The sequence below is a fragment of the Oryctolagus cuniculus genome, chromosome 2, assembly GCF_051225735.1.
Source record: "Oryctolagus cuniculus isolate XC-2025 breed Fujian yellow rabbit chromosome 2, ASM5122573v1, whole genome shotgun sequence".
NCBI classification, from domain to species: Eukaryota; Metazoa; Chordata; class Mammalia; order Lagomorpha; family Leporidae; genus Oryctolagus; species Oryctolagus cuniculus.
This window is the reverse complement of record NC_142868.1, coordinates 181452554-181469119: the sequence shown is the minus strand read 5'-3', so window position 1 is coordinate 181469119 and position 16566 is coordinate 181452554. Positions and strand designations below refer to the sequence as shown.

At 55.9% G+C, this 16566-nt stretch overlaps 1 protein-coding gene across 2 annotated transcripts; it reads right to left on the bottom strand.

Moving 5' to 3' along the window:
- Window positions 1-4452: 4452 nt before the first annotated feature.
- On the bottom strand, window positions 4453-16044 carry ADGRF3 (adhesion G protein-coupled receptor F3). 2 transcript variants are annotated; one of them, XM_008254656.5, is made up of 13 exons: window positions 15900-16044; window positions 14586-14646; window positions 14077-14217; window positions 13502-13675; window positions 12443-12658; window positions 11474-11683; window positions 10855-10998; window positions 10488-10684; window positions 9968-10147; window positions 7846-9213; window positions 6678-6719; window positions 6528-6590; window positions 6064-6123 (listed from the first exon to the last, which is right to left on the bottom strand). In XM_008254656.5, the coding sequence occupies exons 1-13, from the start codon at window positions 15981-15983 to the stop codon at window positions 6064-6066; spliced, it is 2940 nt and encodes a 979-aa protein (XP_008252878.3). In that variant the 5' UTR covers window positions 15984-16044. The 2 variants fall into 2 exon arrangements, with proteins under 2 accessions (XP_089182829.1, XP_008252878.3); XM_089326703.1 differs by lacking the exons at window positions 10855-10998; window positions 12443-12658; window positions 13502-13675; ... (1 more) ...; window positions 14586-14646; window positions 15900-16044 and adding an exon at window positions 4453-4993 and having other exon boundaries at window positions 6068-6123; window positions 11474-11745.
- Between the last annotated feature and the right edge of the window lie 522 nt (window positions 16045-16566).

Below are 16566 nucleotides of genomic sequence, written 5' to 3'. Positions count from 1 at the left end.
TGGCATAATGGGTAAAGTTGCCGCCTGCAGTGCTGGTATCCCATATGGGCGCTGGTTCGAGTCCCAGTTGTTCCACTTCTGATCCAGCTCTCTGCTGTGGCCTGGGAAAGCAGTAGAAGATGGCCCAAGTCCTTGGGCCCCTGCGCCTGTGTGGGAGACCCAGAAGTTTTTGCTTTGGATCAGCACAGCTCCAGCCATTGCAGCCATCTGGGGAGTAAACCAGCGGATGGAAGACCTCTGTCTCTCTCTGTAACTCTGCCTTTCAAATAAAAAATGTATATATATAAAGGCTATAATCACAACCAAAAAATCCATTCCATGAACTGGCTATCCGAAAGAGTTGGTTCCTCGTACCATACACAAAAATTAACTCAAAATAGATCAAAGAACTAGACATGAAAGCCAGAAGTACAGAACTCTTAGAAGGAATTATTTTCTTAGGGAAAGTAAATGGCACTGGACTTTGCCTCATTTCTTGGCTATAATAAAAGAAAAAAGAGGTAACTTACACTTCATCAAAGAGCACAGTCGGCAGAGTGAAGAGGCAACCAAGGGAGTGGGAGAAAATGTATTCAAGTCCTATATCCTGTAAGGTGTTAATATCCAGAAAATAGAACTGTAATTTAGAACCAACCCGTTACCCAACGGGCAAGCAACTTGAGTAGACATTTCTCCAAGGATGCGGATAGCCGATAAGCACGTGAGAGGACGTCCAGCAGCGCTCACGGCCGGGTAGATGCAAATCGAAACTGCGATGAGCGATTGCCTCGTGTCACTAGGATGGCTGCTGTCAGAGGAACAGAGGTAGCAGGTGTCCGTGAGGATGTGGCAGTATTTGTGGGGATGCAAAGTCGTAGAGCTGCAGTTCCACTTCCGGCTGGATATGCAAAGGCATCACAGGCAGGGTCCTGGAGAAATATTTGCATACCCACGTTCACAGCAGGATTATTCACAACAGCCCTGATGTCCATCAGCAAATAAGACGAGTAGGCAAGGCGTGACCTCTACACACTGTGTGTACTGGCAGTCTTAAGAGAGGGCAATCGTGACATGCCCACGGATGGGTCTTGAGGCCATTCTGCTCAGGGAGTTGTAACCAGACCAGACACATTGTTTCTCATTTCCTGTTCTGATGACTGCAAGCCTAGGACTAAAGCCTGTGTTCAAACAGATAACTAATGCTCGCTTACACAGTAATCCGGCCCTCCTGGGTCAGCATGACCAGAGGTTTGAATTATTGTAACAGAATGAAAAGGGAATGAATAGCTTAAGGGCGCAGTGAACACGGGCTCCAGGCTCCAGGCTGAGCGGGCTCCAGCCTGTTAAACACTGAAATCTTAACAGAATACATGGCCTCTCTCAGGTCTCAGCCTCACAGCATTGTGTAGCTGCTTAGTTGTGCAGAATCTCCTGCTGTTCCCTCCTCAATAAAGTCGAGCCATCTAGCCAGTTTCTCAAGAAGCTGTGTTGATGTCTGAGATACCCTGTTATCAGACCCACAGCCTGACTCGGCACCCAACCTCCCTTTTGCACCCCTCAAGAACCCCAGACCACCCTCACTGAGCAGGACAGAAGTTCTTGAGACCCCGTCTGCGATCGTCACCTTCTCCCGGTAGATTAAAGGGGACGCTCTCTCCCTGACTGTCAGACCTCGTCTTCATTATTCTGATTCAGCACCATCGACAAGGACCAGACTTCTGGGAACAAAATAATCCGGTTATTAAGAGACAAATCCTGTATGTTTCTGCTTAATGTGAGGTGTCTAAAATTGGTTCACAGTGATGGGACACGGGTTCTGGGAGGGAGGGAAACTAGGGAGCAGTTGTGTCCTGGATGAGGGGCTTTGGTTTTGAAAGAGGAAATCTGGAGATTGGCTGAATAGCGACATCATTGTACTCTGCTGAATTATACACCTACAAATGGTTAAAATGGGGGTGGGCTTTTGGCGCAGCTTGGAACACCCATACCCCACATTGGAGTGCCCAAGTTCAGCTCCCTGCTAATATACACCCTGGGACACAGCAGATGATGGCTCAAGTACTTGGGCCCCTGCCATTCATGTGGGAGACCCAGGCTGAGTTCCTGGTTCCCAGCTTCAGCCTGGCCCAGCCCCTGCTGTGCGCATTTCGGGGAGTGAACCGGTGAATGGGAGCCTTTCAAATAAAATATATAAGAACATAAAAATATATTTGTTTAAAGGGCAATTTTAAGGAGTTCTAGGGGAGGAAGACATATTCAGGATAGAGGTGTCCTCCGGGCTGGGGACACAGCTGGCTTCACTGGTGTTGCTGGCGTCCCAGTTCTTGGCTGTGGGTTCACCCAACTTCCCATGAGTCGTTTGCTGTCTCATTGGCGTGACTGCTGTGCAAAGTCATCCATGGCTCGACCTGGCCTCTGTCTACTGTGGCCCTTGATGTTTGTCCTTAGATATCTTAAAGTGATCCTTACTCTTAAAGGTCCCCACTTCAGTGCCTCTTTTCATGTAGAACTTTGATCTGACCCTCTGTGCCACCAAACAAGCGCGTGGGGTTGGAGCCCCTGTGTTTGCTTTCTTCCCCCCATTAAGACTTCGGAAGCTGTTCGCTTCTGGTGATCTCTAACACTCGCTGTTCATTCCGCCCACAGATACACATTCAGTGCTGGCCGTGTAGCAGGCACTGCTGCAGCCAAGAAAACACAAAAATCCCTGCCTTCCTTGCATCCGTCTTTCCAGGGAAAAGAATCCCTGCGGCCGGCATTTGTGCCGATGCCACCTGAGATGCCCGCATCCCACGTCAGAGTTCGCTGGCTTCCGTCCTGCCTCAGTTTTCCATCCAACTTCTTTGCTATTGTGGACCCTGGGATGAAGCAGGCGATGGCCCATGTGGGAGACCCAGACTGGGCTCCAGCTCCTGGCTTTGGCCTGGCCCAGCCCCAGCTGTTGTGGGCGTTTGGGGAATGAACCAGAGAAGGGAAGATTCTCTCTCTCTCTCTCTCTCTCTCTCTCTCTGCTCTGTTCTCTTTCATATAAATAAATCTTTAAAATAAAAACAAAAAAAGGTCCCCTTCTCAGCTTATCTTCTGCAACCCTGCCTTCATTTTGTTGTTTCTCCCAGGGCCCTCTAATTCTGGTCTCTCTCTCTCTCTCTCTCTCTTTTTTTTTTTTTTTTCAGATTTTATTTATTTATTTGAAAGGTACAGTTACAGACAGTGAGAGGGAGGAGGGAGACACAGAGAGAGAGGTCTTCCGTCTGCTGGTTCACTCCCCAAATGGCCACAATGGCCAGAGCTGCGCCGATCCAAAGCCAGAAGACAGGAGCTTCTTTCCAGGTCTCCCATGTGAGTGCAAGGGCCCAAGGACTTGGCCCATCTTCTACTGCTTTCCCAGGCCACATCAGAGAGCTGGATTGGAACTGGCGCCCATATGGGATACAGGGGCTGCAGATGGAGGATTAACCTACTGAGCCACAGCGCCGGCCCCCTCTGGTCTCTCTTGAGACCTGGAAGGCAGAAGCAGGGTACCCAGGCTCTGTCTGATTTCAGTGGCTGGCTCTGAGGTCCTCCGTGTACGTCCACTGGGGTATACAGGAGACCCCACACTGGTCCATTCTGCTTTTTCCACGAAGAGTGATCACAAGTTGAGAGGAAACAAGAGGATGTCGGGATGGGGGGACAAAATCCGTGAGTGGAGCTACTGTGCGGAAAGGGAGCAGGGTGGAGCCGTGCAGGCAATGTTGGGAGCTGCGAGGACTCCACCAGGAGCCCTTGCTAGCTCTGGAATTAAAGGGCTTTCCGCGACCAAATACACTGATTCCCAAAGCAGTGCTCCAGCTAGGGACTGGGATGCTTTTGAATCATCACTTCCGGGGAGTGTTTTGTTTGTTTCTCTGCTTGTCATGCTTATACTCTTTATTTATTTATTTTTATTTATTTATTTCTTCCGTTGGTTCACCCCCCAAATGGCTGCTACGGCTGGCTGCACTGATCCGAAGCCAGGAGCCAGGTTTCTCCTCCTGGTCTCCCATGGGGTGCAGGGCCCAAGCACTTGGGCTATCCTCCACTGCACTCCCAGGCTACAGCAGAGAGCTGGCCTGGAAGAGGAGCAACCGGGACAGAATCCGGCGCCCCAACCAGGACTAGAACCTGGGTGCCAGCGCCGCAGGCGGAGGATTAGCCTAGTGAGCCGCGGCACCGGCCATACTTATACTCTTAACTACACAAAACGTTTGAGACGGCCCACATCAACTCCCGGCTCCACATCCAGCCTCCAGCTTCCTGTGAGTGAGCCCCTGCTGCCCGTGGGAGAGGCCTAGACTACATGCCCCTGGGCACGCTGTCCCTGACACAGCTGCAGGCATTTGGAAAGTGAGCAACTGTCTCCCTCAAAGAAACAATAAACATTTTTTAAATAGTCACGAAAGTAATTAAGTGAAGGCACAACATAACTACATGAAAAGATGTCTCAACAGCGTGTGCCAGCAAATCCATTTTTATTTAAACAGAAAATGTCCCCACCCCACTTTATAAAAACATCCCTGAATTGTGTAATTTCAAAAGACCGATGCATATGATTTTTTATTTATTTACCTTTAAATGTTTTCAGAAACTCATCATCTTCCTCTCATGAATTCTGTAGCTAATTCTGTGTCTCCTCAGAGCTTTCCTTACGTCATTCCTCAGTGTCTTAGCTCTAAGACTGACACTTAACCGCCAGTGTTTGCAACCTTTTCTCTTTCGTTCCCGTCAGTCAGTGATGTCTTCCCCACTACTTTAAAATTTTATAATGCATTTTTTCCGAAAGTTTATTTATTTGAAAGGCAGAGTTACAAAGAGGCAGAGAGAGAGAGAGAGAGAGAGAGAGAGAGAGGTCTTCCATCTGCTGGTTCACTCCTCAGATGGCCACAATGGCTGGAGCTGTGCCGATCCAAAGCCAGGAACCAGGAGCTTCCTCTGGGTTTTCCCATGCAGTTGCAGGGGCCCAAAGACTTGGGCCATCTTCTACTGCTCTCCCAGGCTGTAACAGAGAGCCGGATCGGAAGTGGAGCAGCCGGGACTCGAACCAGCACCCATGTGAGATGCCGGCACTGCAGGCAATAGCCTTACCCATAATGCATTTTTAACTAATGTGCCCCCATCAGTGTCTCTGCAACTTGCATTTCATATTTATACTTTTTAAAGGTGAAATAAAGAGGAACCAATGAGCATCTCTTCCTAGACCTTTAAAAGATACCACATTCTGCCCTCCATCTCCGAAGCTTGGAAGATCAGAGGTTCCTGTTGATTAAGTGGTCTTTTCTTCATAACTATCAACAAGAAATCATCAAAACAGAACTCACTGGACAGTGGAAGCTATGTGTATCAAATATATACCATGTACTGCTATTCGTTAAAACCTGGTTGAGACTGCTTTACTTCCAATTATTTTGGACTTTGGCTTCTGTTGATGAGTTTCATATCATAAGCAAGTTTATCCCCTAGGTAGCGTGAGTCAGTTTTTCATGCTACTCCTGCTTAGGTACTTTGAGGTGGGGACAGCTGGGCTGCAAGAGGATTGAGTGTGACTGATGGAAACATCAGCCTGCCTTTCCCGAGGGCTCAGGGTGTTGGGTCAGAGCCCATCTAGTAGGTGCCAGCACCCGCCAACTCCCTCGCAGAACACGGGCCAGTATGTGGCTCACTCTGAAGCGTCCGTCTTCTCTGGGAAAGAGCTTGCCTTTAAGTTCAGTGCTGGTGAGGGGACAAGTTGCCCAGCCTCTGCAGGCAGCCCCCAGCCCAGTTCCAGGGCTCCAAGCCCACCAAGGCTTCAAGGCGTTTCAGAAGAGTTAAAAATTTGATAGCATGATAGGAAAATTTCAGAGTGAACCGAGGCGGGGGAGGCTGGTAGTTAGAGTCCCCAGCTTTCTGGGAGAACGATAGAAGAGGCTGTGCCTTGCTCTCTGAGGCCTGCACCTGCCCCCACCCACCAGGAACAGCTCCCCTAGAAAAGCCTGCCCCCACCCTCTGGGCTGGGCCAGGTCTAGAAAGAGAAGCCTCTGTCACAGCTTTGCTGGGGGCTTTGCTACACTCAGCCTTGCTCCCTGGGTCTCACCTGCTGTCTTCACTTCCTCCTCTGCTGTGGTCCAAGACCTGGGTTTCATTTGTGGCCTGGGAAGAGGTGGAGAGGCCCAGCTGCAGGGCGGTCATCACCGGCGACTCCGCCCGGAAAAGGGGCGCCCACTCTGCACTCTGGCCTGCTGCCCTCCTGCCTGGGCTGCAGTCATCCTGGGACTTTGCTCTCGGCGACAGCAGCTCCCATGAGCACCGTCCTCCCTTCTCCCTTCCCATCTAGCCAGACACGGCCTCTCAGATAGGAAATCAGCGACCAGAGAGCCGGGAGGAGTCCAAGTCCCAGGAAGCTGATTCTGACTGCTCCCTCCACTGTTGGAGACCTTGAACCTGAAAGCTGCTCCTCAAAGTCAGCCCTGATCTTCCCCAGCCCCTGAGGGCAGCTGCGGGACACCCTGTGGCCTTGCTGGGGGACAGCTGAGGGCTGGAGGCCGGCGACTCACCAGGGAGATGGCGGAGCTGGGGGCTTGGGTGCCGCAGAAGCGTTTCCGCAAGGCCTCTCGTACCTGCAGGCGAGGGAAGTGCCCACGTAGGCAGCCCAACTCCCCACGTGGGACTTGGAAGCAGGCCAGGGGCTACGTGGGCAGACTCACCTTTTTGTCCATGAGGCAGCCAAACAGTAAGATGAAGACACCCTGAGAGAGGGACGTGGGGCAGGCTGGTCACCGGCAGGGGACCGACTCGGACACCTCGCTCCCCCTCGTCTGCCCGCAGCCTCCGTCCTCCTGGTAACCCACGTGCCGAGGCTTCCCGACTCCACCTCTCTGCACATGAGCCCAACTGTCGCACTGGATCCACGCAGGTGCTTCGCTTATTGCTATGGTCCCAAAGCGGGGTATTAAAGGATTGGGGACTGGCAATTTCCTGATTTCTTTGGCAAAACCAGATGGGATTTTACAGACAAGAAACCCAAAGCTCAGGGGCCAGGTGCTGTGGTGTAGCTGGTAAAGCTGCTGCCTACAATGCCGGCATCCCATGAGTGCGCTGGTTTGAGTCCTGGCTGCTCCACTTCCGATCCAGCTCCCTGCTAATGGCCTGGGAAAAGCAGCAGAAGGCGGCCCAAGTACTTGGGTCCCTGCCATTCACATGGGAGACTCGGATGAAGCTCCTGGCTCCTGGCTTCAGCCTGGCCCAGCCCTGGTCATTAAGACCACCTGGGGAGGGAGCCAGAGGATACAAGATCTCGCTCTGTGTGTGTGTGTCTCTCTCTCTAAAACTCTTTCAAATACATAAATGAGTCTTAAAAAAGAGGGAGAGAGAGCGAGAGAGAGAGAGAGAGAAAAGCTCAGAGGGGCTATGTAATCTGTTCAGAGTGATCCAGTTGGTCAGTGTAGGCACTGGGATCCATTCTTTTTTTTTTTTTTTAAAGATTTATTTATTGATTTGAAAGTCAGAGTTACACAGAGAGGAGAGACAGAGAGGTCTTCCATCCACTAGTTCACTCCCCAATTGGCCACAAAGGCCAGAGCTGTGCTGATCCGAAGCAGGAGACAGGAGCTTCTTCCAGGTCTCCCACTCAGGTGCAGGCGACCAAGGACTTGGGCCATCTTCTACTGCATTCCCAGGCCATAGCAGAGAGCTGGATCGGAAGTGGAGTAGCGGGGACTCGAACCAGTAGCTTTACCCACTATGCCACAATGCCGGCCCCAAGGGATCCATTCTTAAGCCTTCTATCGTCCCTGGGCCTGCTCTTTCAGTTCTATCCTGAACCTATCCACCTTGAGAAAGGGCAGCTCACACAGCCACCACCTTACCACCTACCTGGAAGGCATTGAGAATGGTGAAGATGTAATGAGGGACTATGGAGACTTCCTCTAGCAGAGTGGCCAGGCCCAGCCCCCAGGTGAGGCCAAAGATGGGTGTGAGGATGAGCAGGGCTTTGGCCACCCCCAGAAGAGCCTGGCGCTTCTCCGCCGGGGGCCCCTCTGACAGCGATGGTCTCAGCAACTTCAGCACAGCCATGGCCAGGACCAGTCCGTTCACGCCCACGACGACCAGCACTGGCCCCACGAAGGTGTAGAGCGCCCCTCCCTTCCCATCCAACCAGCATTCTCCCTCCCTCAGGTATTGCCCTCGAGGTAGATAGAGGCCCAGGGTGAGCCCTGCAAACCCCAGTGGGCACAGGTAGCCAAGGATCACCATGATGGGGAGCACTTGGTGCTTGGACAGCTGATGGAAGACAAAAAGCAGTTGATGAGCCAGCACCAGGGCCTGTGCCAGCATCCAGAAAAAGGTAGCCAGGTAGAGGAAGTGAGAGAGGAAGGCCGTGGCCAGGCAGAGCGGGCTGTGGGTTTCAGGACGAAACAGCAGGGATCCCAGGAAGCAGGTGTCTGCAGCCAGCAAGCACAGTGCCATGTTGACCAGGCTAGCGTGGCGGAAGTAGGCGACTTTGTTCCGCACCACGACTCTCCACACCAGCCTGTACACAGCCAGGCACACGAGCAGTGCCGCTATGGAGGCCCCTAAGCCCACCTGACTCAGCAGGCCTAGGGCTGGTGCCTGTGGGACAGAGCATTGGGACATAAGGATGGAGAAGGCAGTGAGGTGCTGGCAGATGCACCGAGGGGGGGGTTGAGCGCTGGCCACCTGGCACCCTTCCTCTGACCAGCCCCCGTTGCCCTGGAAAAGTCTGTAGTCCCAGAAGACACAGTGGGCGCTACCATTTATGTCCCCGAAGTTCATGATGACCTTGACCTGATTGATGGCCTGGCTACCAGCCATGATGGAGATGGAGAGGATCTGGCCAGAAGTGACGTACAGGGCGTCTCCCAGCTCCTGCCCATAATTTGGGGGCAGAAGTTGGCCCAGTTTTTGTAGCAACAAGCTGGTGATCCTGACATTGGTTCCATTAGGGACATGTGGGGCCAGAGAGTGCTGGGGGATCTGAACTTGCACGGGGGGCAAGGAGACCCTGTAGTCAGGAGAGAGAGAGGGCGTGTAGAGCTGGCTGTCCAACTGCACATTGGTCAAGTTGAAGGTGAACGGTTGATCCGGCGGGCACAGGCTGCGCGCCAGGGTCTCCAGAGCCAGGAGGAGGTCTGAGCTCGCCGAGGGCTCCTTGTCCTGGGCCGGTGTCCACAGAGAGCTGATGTCCATGTCTAGCACCTTGTCTGTGGTTGTCAGGAGATCCTGTGGCACCCAACAGAGATGAGCCTGCTATGCAAGAGCCCACAGCGCAGAGCAGGAGCACTGGGTTCTGTAGAGCCCACCCTTCCTGGCCTGGTGTGAGCCCCAGGGTTGCAGAGAAGAGGAGAGAGGAGGACAGGCCTGTGAGAGGAGGCTTTCTAGTGGGGAAGAACAGCACTGCTTGGCTCCCTTCCTCCCCAGGGGCATCTCCAAGTCTGTGGTCTCCTGACCCACACCCCACCCTGCCTTGGGGTGACCTGGGCACTAGGAGGGCTCGTCTCCAAGTCCTCAACTCCTCCAGGTGGGTGCACCCACACATGCTCTATCTTCCCAGACTGAAAGGGTGTGTGTGGTAGCAATGCCCTTTGTGGTCCTTTTGGCTGCAGCTTGTGGGTGACCAATAACACGCCTACTGGGAGCTGATTTAGTGAGTCCCACAAAGCCAAGTGTGTTGAATATCTGTGTGTGTGTGTGTGTGTGTGCTTGTGCATGCATGCCTCTGCACTCAAGTCTCCACTCCCCTGCCTGCCTTCCAGCTTCCTGTGTGTTCCCCACATCAGGCCTTCTCCACGCTCCGCGGCCTTGCAGCCTGTGTCCAAGAGGAGACACAGACAGGGAGCAGGCACTTGGGCTCTGGAAGGTCTGCTGTCTGACAGCCCGCGGTGCTGCCCCAGGGACGGGAGTGCCCGGAGCTGCAGAACCTCAACCCTCCCTGCCCCGCTGACCCAACCGCTCTCAGAGCACTCAGAGAGCTCACCTGCAGGGCACTGCGGTTAAGCTGTACACTGGCTGTGGCTACCACCTTGGCCAAGGCTTCTATGGTGCCCAGCAGTGACACTAAGTCAGAGGGCGAGCTGGCCTCCTCCACCAGCCGCGACATCCGGGCCAGGATCTTCGGCACCTTCTCAGCAGGCTTGCCCCGGCCTGCCAGCAGCAGCTGGAACAGATCAGAGGGCAGGAAGGAGGGTGGCGAGAGGGTCCTCAGGAGAGTAGGACCGCCTCTTCCTTTGTCCAGGTCCTTGCCTCCCCCGACCACCCCCACACCCCTTCCTAGAGGGAGCGGTGTGCAGGGGCTATGAGGAAGGCATGGACACCCGTGTTGGGGCACAAACACTGGATGGGCCTGTGGTCCCTCGTGGAGAGTGCAGGCCCCAGGGGCTCTGCGGGGGGATGCAGGTGAGAACAGGTGAGGAGCCTGCCTCTCAGAGGGACAGGATCCTAAGCCAGGCCCTGGCAGGGGTTGGGGAAGCCTGTAGGCAGCTGGGCGACCACTTTACCTTAGCCTTGGCAAACAAGTTCAGGAGCCTCGTGTCTGTGCAGCTGTAGTCAATGGCACCCCAGAGCCCGTCAGGCCCACACAGCCTCTTCACCACGCCCCTCTTGCCCACAGGACATGGGGCCTGTGCCTCGTGGCCAGCCTTGGTGACATTCCAGGCAACCACCAAGGAGTCCTCGGGGCAGGTGACATCTCCGTCTGAAGACGATGATAAGGATGACTGCAACCGCAGTCCAGCCTGCGGTGCTCCTCGGGTAGACACCTGCTCGCAGGCCCCGGGGCTGGGCTATGTTGCCAGGATAGGAGGCTGTCGCTCCCAGGGCAAGCAGCTGAGGGCTTGGCCAGCCAGACCCCCAGACCCCATGTACCACGGAGGATGGTGACGAATACAGGGACCCTGAGAGGAGCCAAGCCCTGGCTCTGCAGCTCGCACGTGTACGTGGTGTCAGTGGCCGGGCAGTGTGGGACAGCCAGGACCAGGCACTGAGAGCTGGGCGTGTGCAGAAGGGAGGCTGAGAGGGCAGAGGTGGGAGGAGGGGATGGTCACCAGGCCTGGGACAGGCCTAGAACCCAGCTGGTCTAGACATGTCATTTCAGTCCTAGCATTTCCAGAAGCAGGTAGGGGTAGGGGTGGAGGTGGGGTGGGGTGGGGAGAAGGGCCAAGGGGTGTGTGGGCTTCACACTCCCACGGGCAGAACTTGGGTTTTGCTTAAGGGCACCCTGGGGGTCCTAGTGAGCCCTTGTTTGTCAAATGGGGACAAACACTAACATCCCCAAGCTCACTGAGCATGAAATGGGACTGCATTCTGCATTCTGCAAACCCAAAGACACGGTGACTCCACAGCCACAGAACGGGGACTCCTCTGACCGGGTCAAGATGGTGCTGGCCTTGGAGTCCCAACTCCCAGCCTCCACTGCAGCCTCTGTTTCCCCAACTGCCCTACTGCCCTCTTCCATACTGACCCCTACTGCTGGGCCCTCTCCTACCTTGGCTGTCCTCCCTGGGGCTCCAGGAAGCCGTGTAGGTCAGCGGTGTCTTGGGGGTGCAGCAGCTCAGCTGGAAGCCTGAGGAGCTGGTGCAGGTGACGGAGGGCTGGTCTAGAAGCTGAGCCACGTCTGACGCCTCCAAGGGCACACTCACCGTCTGGTGCAGCTCCCACAGGAAGCCCTGGGCCTCGAAGTAGCTCATGTACTCACCTGCAGACGCACGGCTGCTGTGGCCACAGCTCTGCTGCCTCCACCCACAGCCCAGGCTCCCCTTCTCACTCCCCTCCCACCCGGAGCTCAGTCCAAGGATGGCCTTTTGGGAAGACACTCCCTGCCCCGGGAGGATTTCCAGAAGGAAAAGGGGATCTGCAGAAGAGCTTCTGACCCCTCCGGGGAGCCCACAGCCGGGTCAGCACCTGGCCAAATCCAGACTGTGCCTTCAGCATTCTCCACGTTACGGGGGAAAAAAGTAACAGAAGTGCTTTCCTGAAAAATAATTATATTTTCCATAGGAGAACATAGATGAGTAATGCTGCTTTAGAGCTCTGCAAATCTCTTTGGAAGAGTCTGGCCGAGTGGGAGCCAGCCAGGTCCCCCCGTCTGCCTCTTCCATCTCCATCACGGCACTGCGGTCCTGGAGGGCACTCTGCCCACCCCTGAGGAGTGACAGGGTCAGCGCCATCGTGAGGACTTTGTGAGCCCCTGGAAGGGTCCCGGAAGTCCCCAGACTGTAGTGAAAATAGCTTGCTCTTTCTAGAATTTTCTACATGGTAATGGGCCTCCGTGCCTTTGTTTCCCTGGAATGAGTCAATGGGAAGATGGAAAGGGCCAGGAAAAGATGAGAAGAAAAGAAAGAAGGGGGGGGCGGGGAATAGTAGGGGAGGGAGGGGACAGGGAAGAGTAGGGGAGGGATGGAGAGAAAGAAAAGGGAAAGAGAAAAACAGGGGGCAGGAGAGGACAGGCTGCTACCTGCCCACTCCTGGGACATGTCAGTGACCGTGAGGACAGCTTGGTCCTGGCTGAAGTTCAGAGACACCTGTGCCCCTGGCTGCAGGATGTTCCAGCACTCTCCGGGCCTCTTCAGGAACCAGGTCAGGTTGGAGATCTCCTGGCTAAAGCTGAGGGTCAGCTTCAGCGTGCTGCCGAGGGGCTGCAGGCCGGAGCTCAGGCTCAGGTTCCCGGGAACTGCAGGGAGGTAAGAGACGGGGAGCCTGAGTTGAGCGCTACAGCCAAGCCCAGCTGTCTGCCCAGGCCTATCCCCTACCTCTCCATGCCCAGCGTGGCTCCCCTGTCTGCCCAGGCCTGTCCCCCTACCCCTCCATGCCCAGCGTGGCTCCCCTGTCTGCTCAGGCCTATCCCCCTACCCCTCCATGCCCAGTGTGGCTCCCCTGTCTGCCCAGGCCTGTCCCCTACCCCTCCATGCCCAGCGTGGCTCCCCTGTCTGCCCAGGCCTGTCCCCTACCCCTCCATGCCCAGCGTGGCTCCCCTGTCTGCTCGGGCCTGTCCCCTACCCCTCCATGCCCAGCGTGGCTCCCCTGTCTGCCCGGGCCTGTCCCCTACCCCTCCATGCCCAGCGTGGCTCCCCTGTCTGCCCGGGCCTGTCCCCTACCCCTCCATGCCCAGCTTTTCGTTTTTGGCCCTAGAGGGGCATCTGAGTGTGGCTGCTGTGGTCCAGCCTGGACCCTTCCTATCAGTGGGAATCAGACAAGGAAACTAGCCCATGACTTCCCCTGCCCATGTAACTCGGGGCTGTCGGCGCTGCTTCCTGCTCCCGCTTCCCCCACTCCCCCACCAAGCAAATCGCCTGGGCTCTGTCTCCCCTCAGCCGGCCAGCCCTGGGGCCCCATCCTCTGGTCTCCTACTCAGGTCCCAAGTTCAGGGTCCGCTAGGATGATTGGCTTTCTCGTGCACTCAGAGGAGCAGCGGGACGGGGCCAGCTGGCAGACACAGCTTCAGAGAAGGACAAACACGGACAGCATTTGTCTCTCCCCTGGAGGCTGCTGTTTCCAAGTTCCCAGCCCTCCTCACCAGGTGGCAGCAACTGGCAATAGCCTGGTTTAGAATGCTCGAAGACAAGGCAGCTACAGGGCAGGTGTCTGTCGGAGCAGGAGCAGGGACGGTGACGGGAGCAGGAGCTGCTGTCCCACTGGTACCCAGCGCGGCAAGTACAGGAGATGTACCCCTGGCGGCTGACATTGCACACTGGTAGAGGACAGAAGGGTGCTGAGGAGAGGGCTGGCTGAGGAGGTTGGGGCCGGGCGGCAGGCTGCGTGTCTGGATCAGTCACATACACACACCCCACCCCGCCCCCAAATTGGGGCTCCCTCCAAAGTCAAGGTTCAGAGCCGGAGGTCGCACCAGCCGAGAGCGTCAGGCAGGGCGTGAGCACATCTGGGCTCCACAGTCCACCCTGGGGCCCTCAGCAGAAGCTAGACGACAGACGCATGGGCAGAAAGGGCCGGGTCTGACTAGTGGGGAGGTGAGGAGGAAGCCGGGCCAGGGAGAAGGGAGCAGGCAGCGCCCCCAGAAACAGAGAGGCGCTCGCAGCACCCCAGGGCCTGGGCTAGGGGAGGACTGGGAAGCTGGTCCCGTGCAGGGGGTACCTGTAGTGAGGCTGAGGCCAGTGAGGGTTCTTGGGGAAGAGGAAGGCGAGGCAGTGGGGAGAGTCAGGCTCTCGGAGAGCACTGGGAGCCAGGTCTCATCCGGAGAGTCCAGCTGGACATAGATGGCGACCGGGACTGATTCTACACAGGAGCAGAGGGGACAGCTGGAGACGGGGGTGCAGCAAGGCCTCAACCCTTTCGCCGCCCGCACCTGTGGTCTGGGTGGGCGAACAGACAGCAAGCAGCCCCGCGCCCAGGCAGGTACGTTCAGACACGCGGTCTCAGGTCACCCTCACGGCGACTCCCACAGCATGGAGGAGGCTTGCAAAGACAAAGGTGTCTCTGGAGGCCTCGGAGCTGGAACACTGGCGCGGTCGTGTGTGGCGGAGGCCAGAGCCAGCCCTCTCTGCACCCTACTGCTCCGCCCCCAGCCCTCGCCTAGTCCTTTCCTGCTGCCTCCTTTCCCACCCCCACCTCCTCCTGCCCCTGCCTCTTGTCCGTCCACTCACCCCCTGCTCCATGCTCTTGGTTCAGGGGCTGCCCAGACTCCCCTCCAGCCTGACTCTGGTCCTGGAAGAGAGCACAGAGGGGGCCCTCTGAGAAGGGGCTGTCCCGAGTCCCCCTGGGGCAGGGCCAGCCTGGACGCCCCAGTGTGAATGGCTCTCTTGGCCGCTCTGCCTTCTCCTGGGCATCAAGAGAACACAAGGAGAGGAAAGCCAGGTGACAGGGAGTTTCGGGATGCAACCCAGGATCCCGCTAGGGCCCACAATCCCTACAGCGCCCAGGCACAGGCACTCCCTGGGCAGTCAACATGCTTTGCTTAGTTCCTTCCTACATTTCCTTGTCCCTGGGCCTCTAGGCTGATTGAGATGACTGGGTCTGGCACTTGAGCGGGTGGGGGTGGTGGGGTGTCGGGCAGAGCGGTGGGGACTCAGCAGCTTAGGGATTTAATTCTCTTGGGAGAATTTGACACAGGGTGAGTGGTCTCTGTTCCTGTAGATGATTTCTGCACCAACTCCTTCCTCTCTCAAAATCGCGTGTGCATGTGGCTATCTTCCAAACCCAGAATTAGACATGAGCTAGATATGGGTATGGGTAAGGTACAGAGAGATTTAAATAATGCTAAATAGATACTTTTGGCTAACGTTACATGTAGATTTAGAGGTAGAGTGATATGAAGATATCGATGTCCTCCTGGGAGAACATGAAGGGCTGTCATCTAGGGGCAGGCATTCGGCCTGCTCGACACCTCTGTCCTGTGTCCGAGTGCCCGGATTTGAGTCCTGGCTCTGCTTCTGACTCCAGCTTACTGCTAATGTGCAAGCTCATGGCGGCTCGGGTACCTGAGTTCCTGCCATGCACATGAAGGACCCAGATGGAGTTCTGGGCTCCCAACGTGGGCCTGGCCCAGTCCTACCTGTTGGGGCATTTGAATGGAAAGGAGCGTGCTCTCGCTCCCTCTCCCTAAATAAATAAATACGTGAATAAATAAATAAATTTAAAAGTACTCATCTAGACTCTGTGGCCTTGCTTTATAGTCTCTTCTGTCCGCCACACCAATGGTTCACAAGTCTGGAGAGTTTTCCTTTTAAATTGCCAAGTTGACTGGAAGGGCCTTTGTCAGAAGTGCGGTCATACCACCGGGACCCGCAGGGACTCAGAGGAACTAAAGCTATCCCCTGACGTCCTGAATCCGCGGGGCAACAGGACAGCCTCTCTCCTGCACTGGCTCCTCTGCCTTCTGCCCTCCCAGCTCCACCTGCCCTTCACCCCACAGTTTGCTCTCTCGCAACGTGGGGGCCCCTCCCCACTGTTGGACTTACCGGCTGGGACGCTGTGGCACCTGGTGACCCCAGCAGGGGCAGGGTCACAGCCAGGAGCAGCTGGGGGGCAGCCAGGCAGACCATGGCTCAGTGAAGCTGACCCTAAAAGCTGTCCTGCTCCTGCATCATGCAAATTTCCTTGCAGAAGAGCTGGCTGCGCTGTGCACGGATGGGATGGGAGGGAAGGGTGGAAGGGAGCCAGGGCCAGATTTACAGAGGAAGTGTCACAGCCGTGACTCGGAGTCAAATAAGCATCCAGGCCTCTGGGGCCTCCTGGAACCCACGTGCCCCCCCGAGAGCAGTCTGCTTAGGGTCCCCTGGGGCCTGCACCAAGGAGTGAGGGAGTAGGAGAGGACTGAAGGATTGGAGGTAACAACCAGCCAAGGGTCAGTAAGCCAGGCTCAGTCACGTTCCCAAGGATCTAGGAAGTCTGGAATGTTCTGGAACTCCTCTAGGAAGCTGGGTCATTGATCAAAGAGCCAAGATTAGAAAAGAGAGCGGGCATTGTGGTGTAGGAGGCAAAGATGCCACCTGCAGTGCTGGCATCCCGTGTAGGAGCCAGTTCACATCCCCACTGCTCCACTTCTGATCCAGCTCCCTGCTAATGGCCTGGGAAAGCAGCAGAAGACGGCCCAAGTGCTTGGGCCCCTGCTACCTGTGTGGGAGA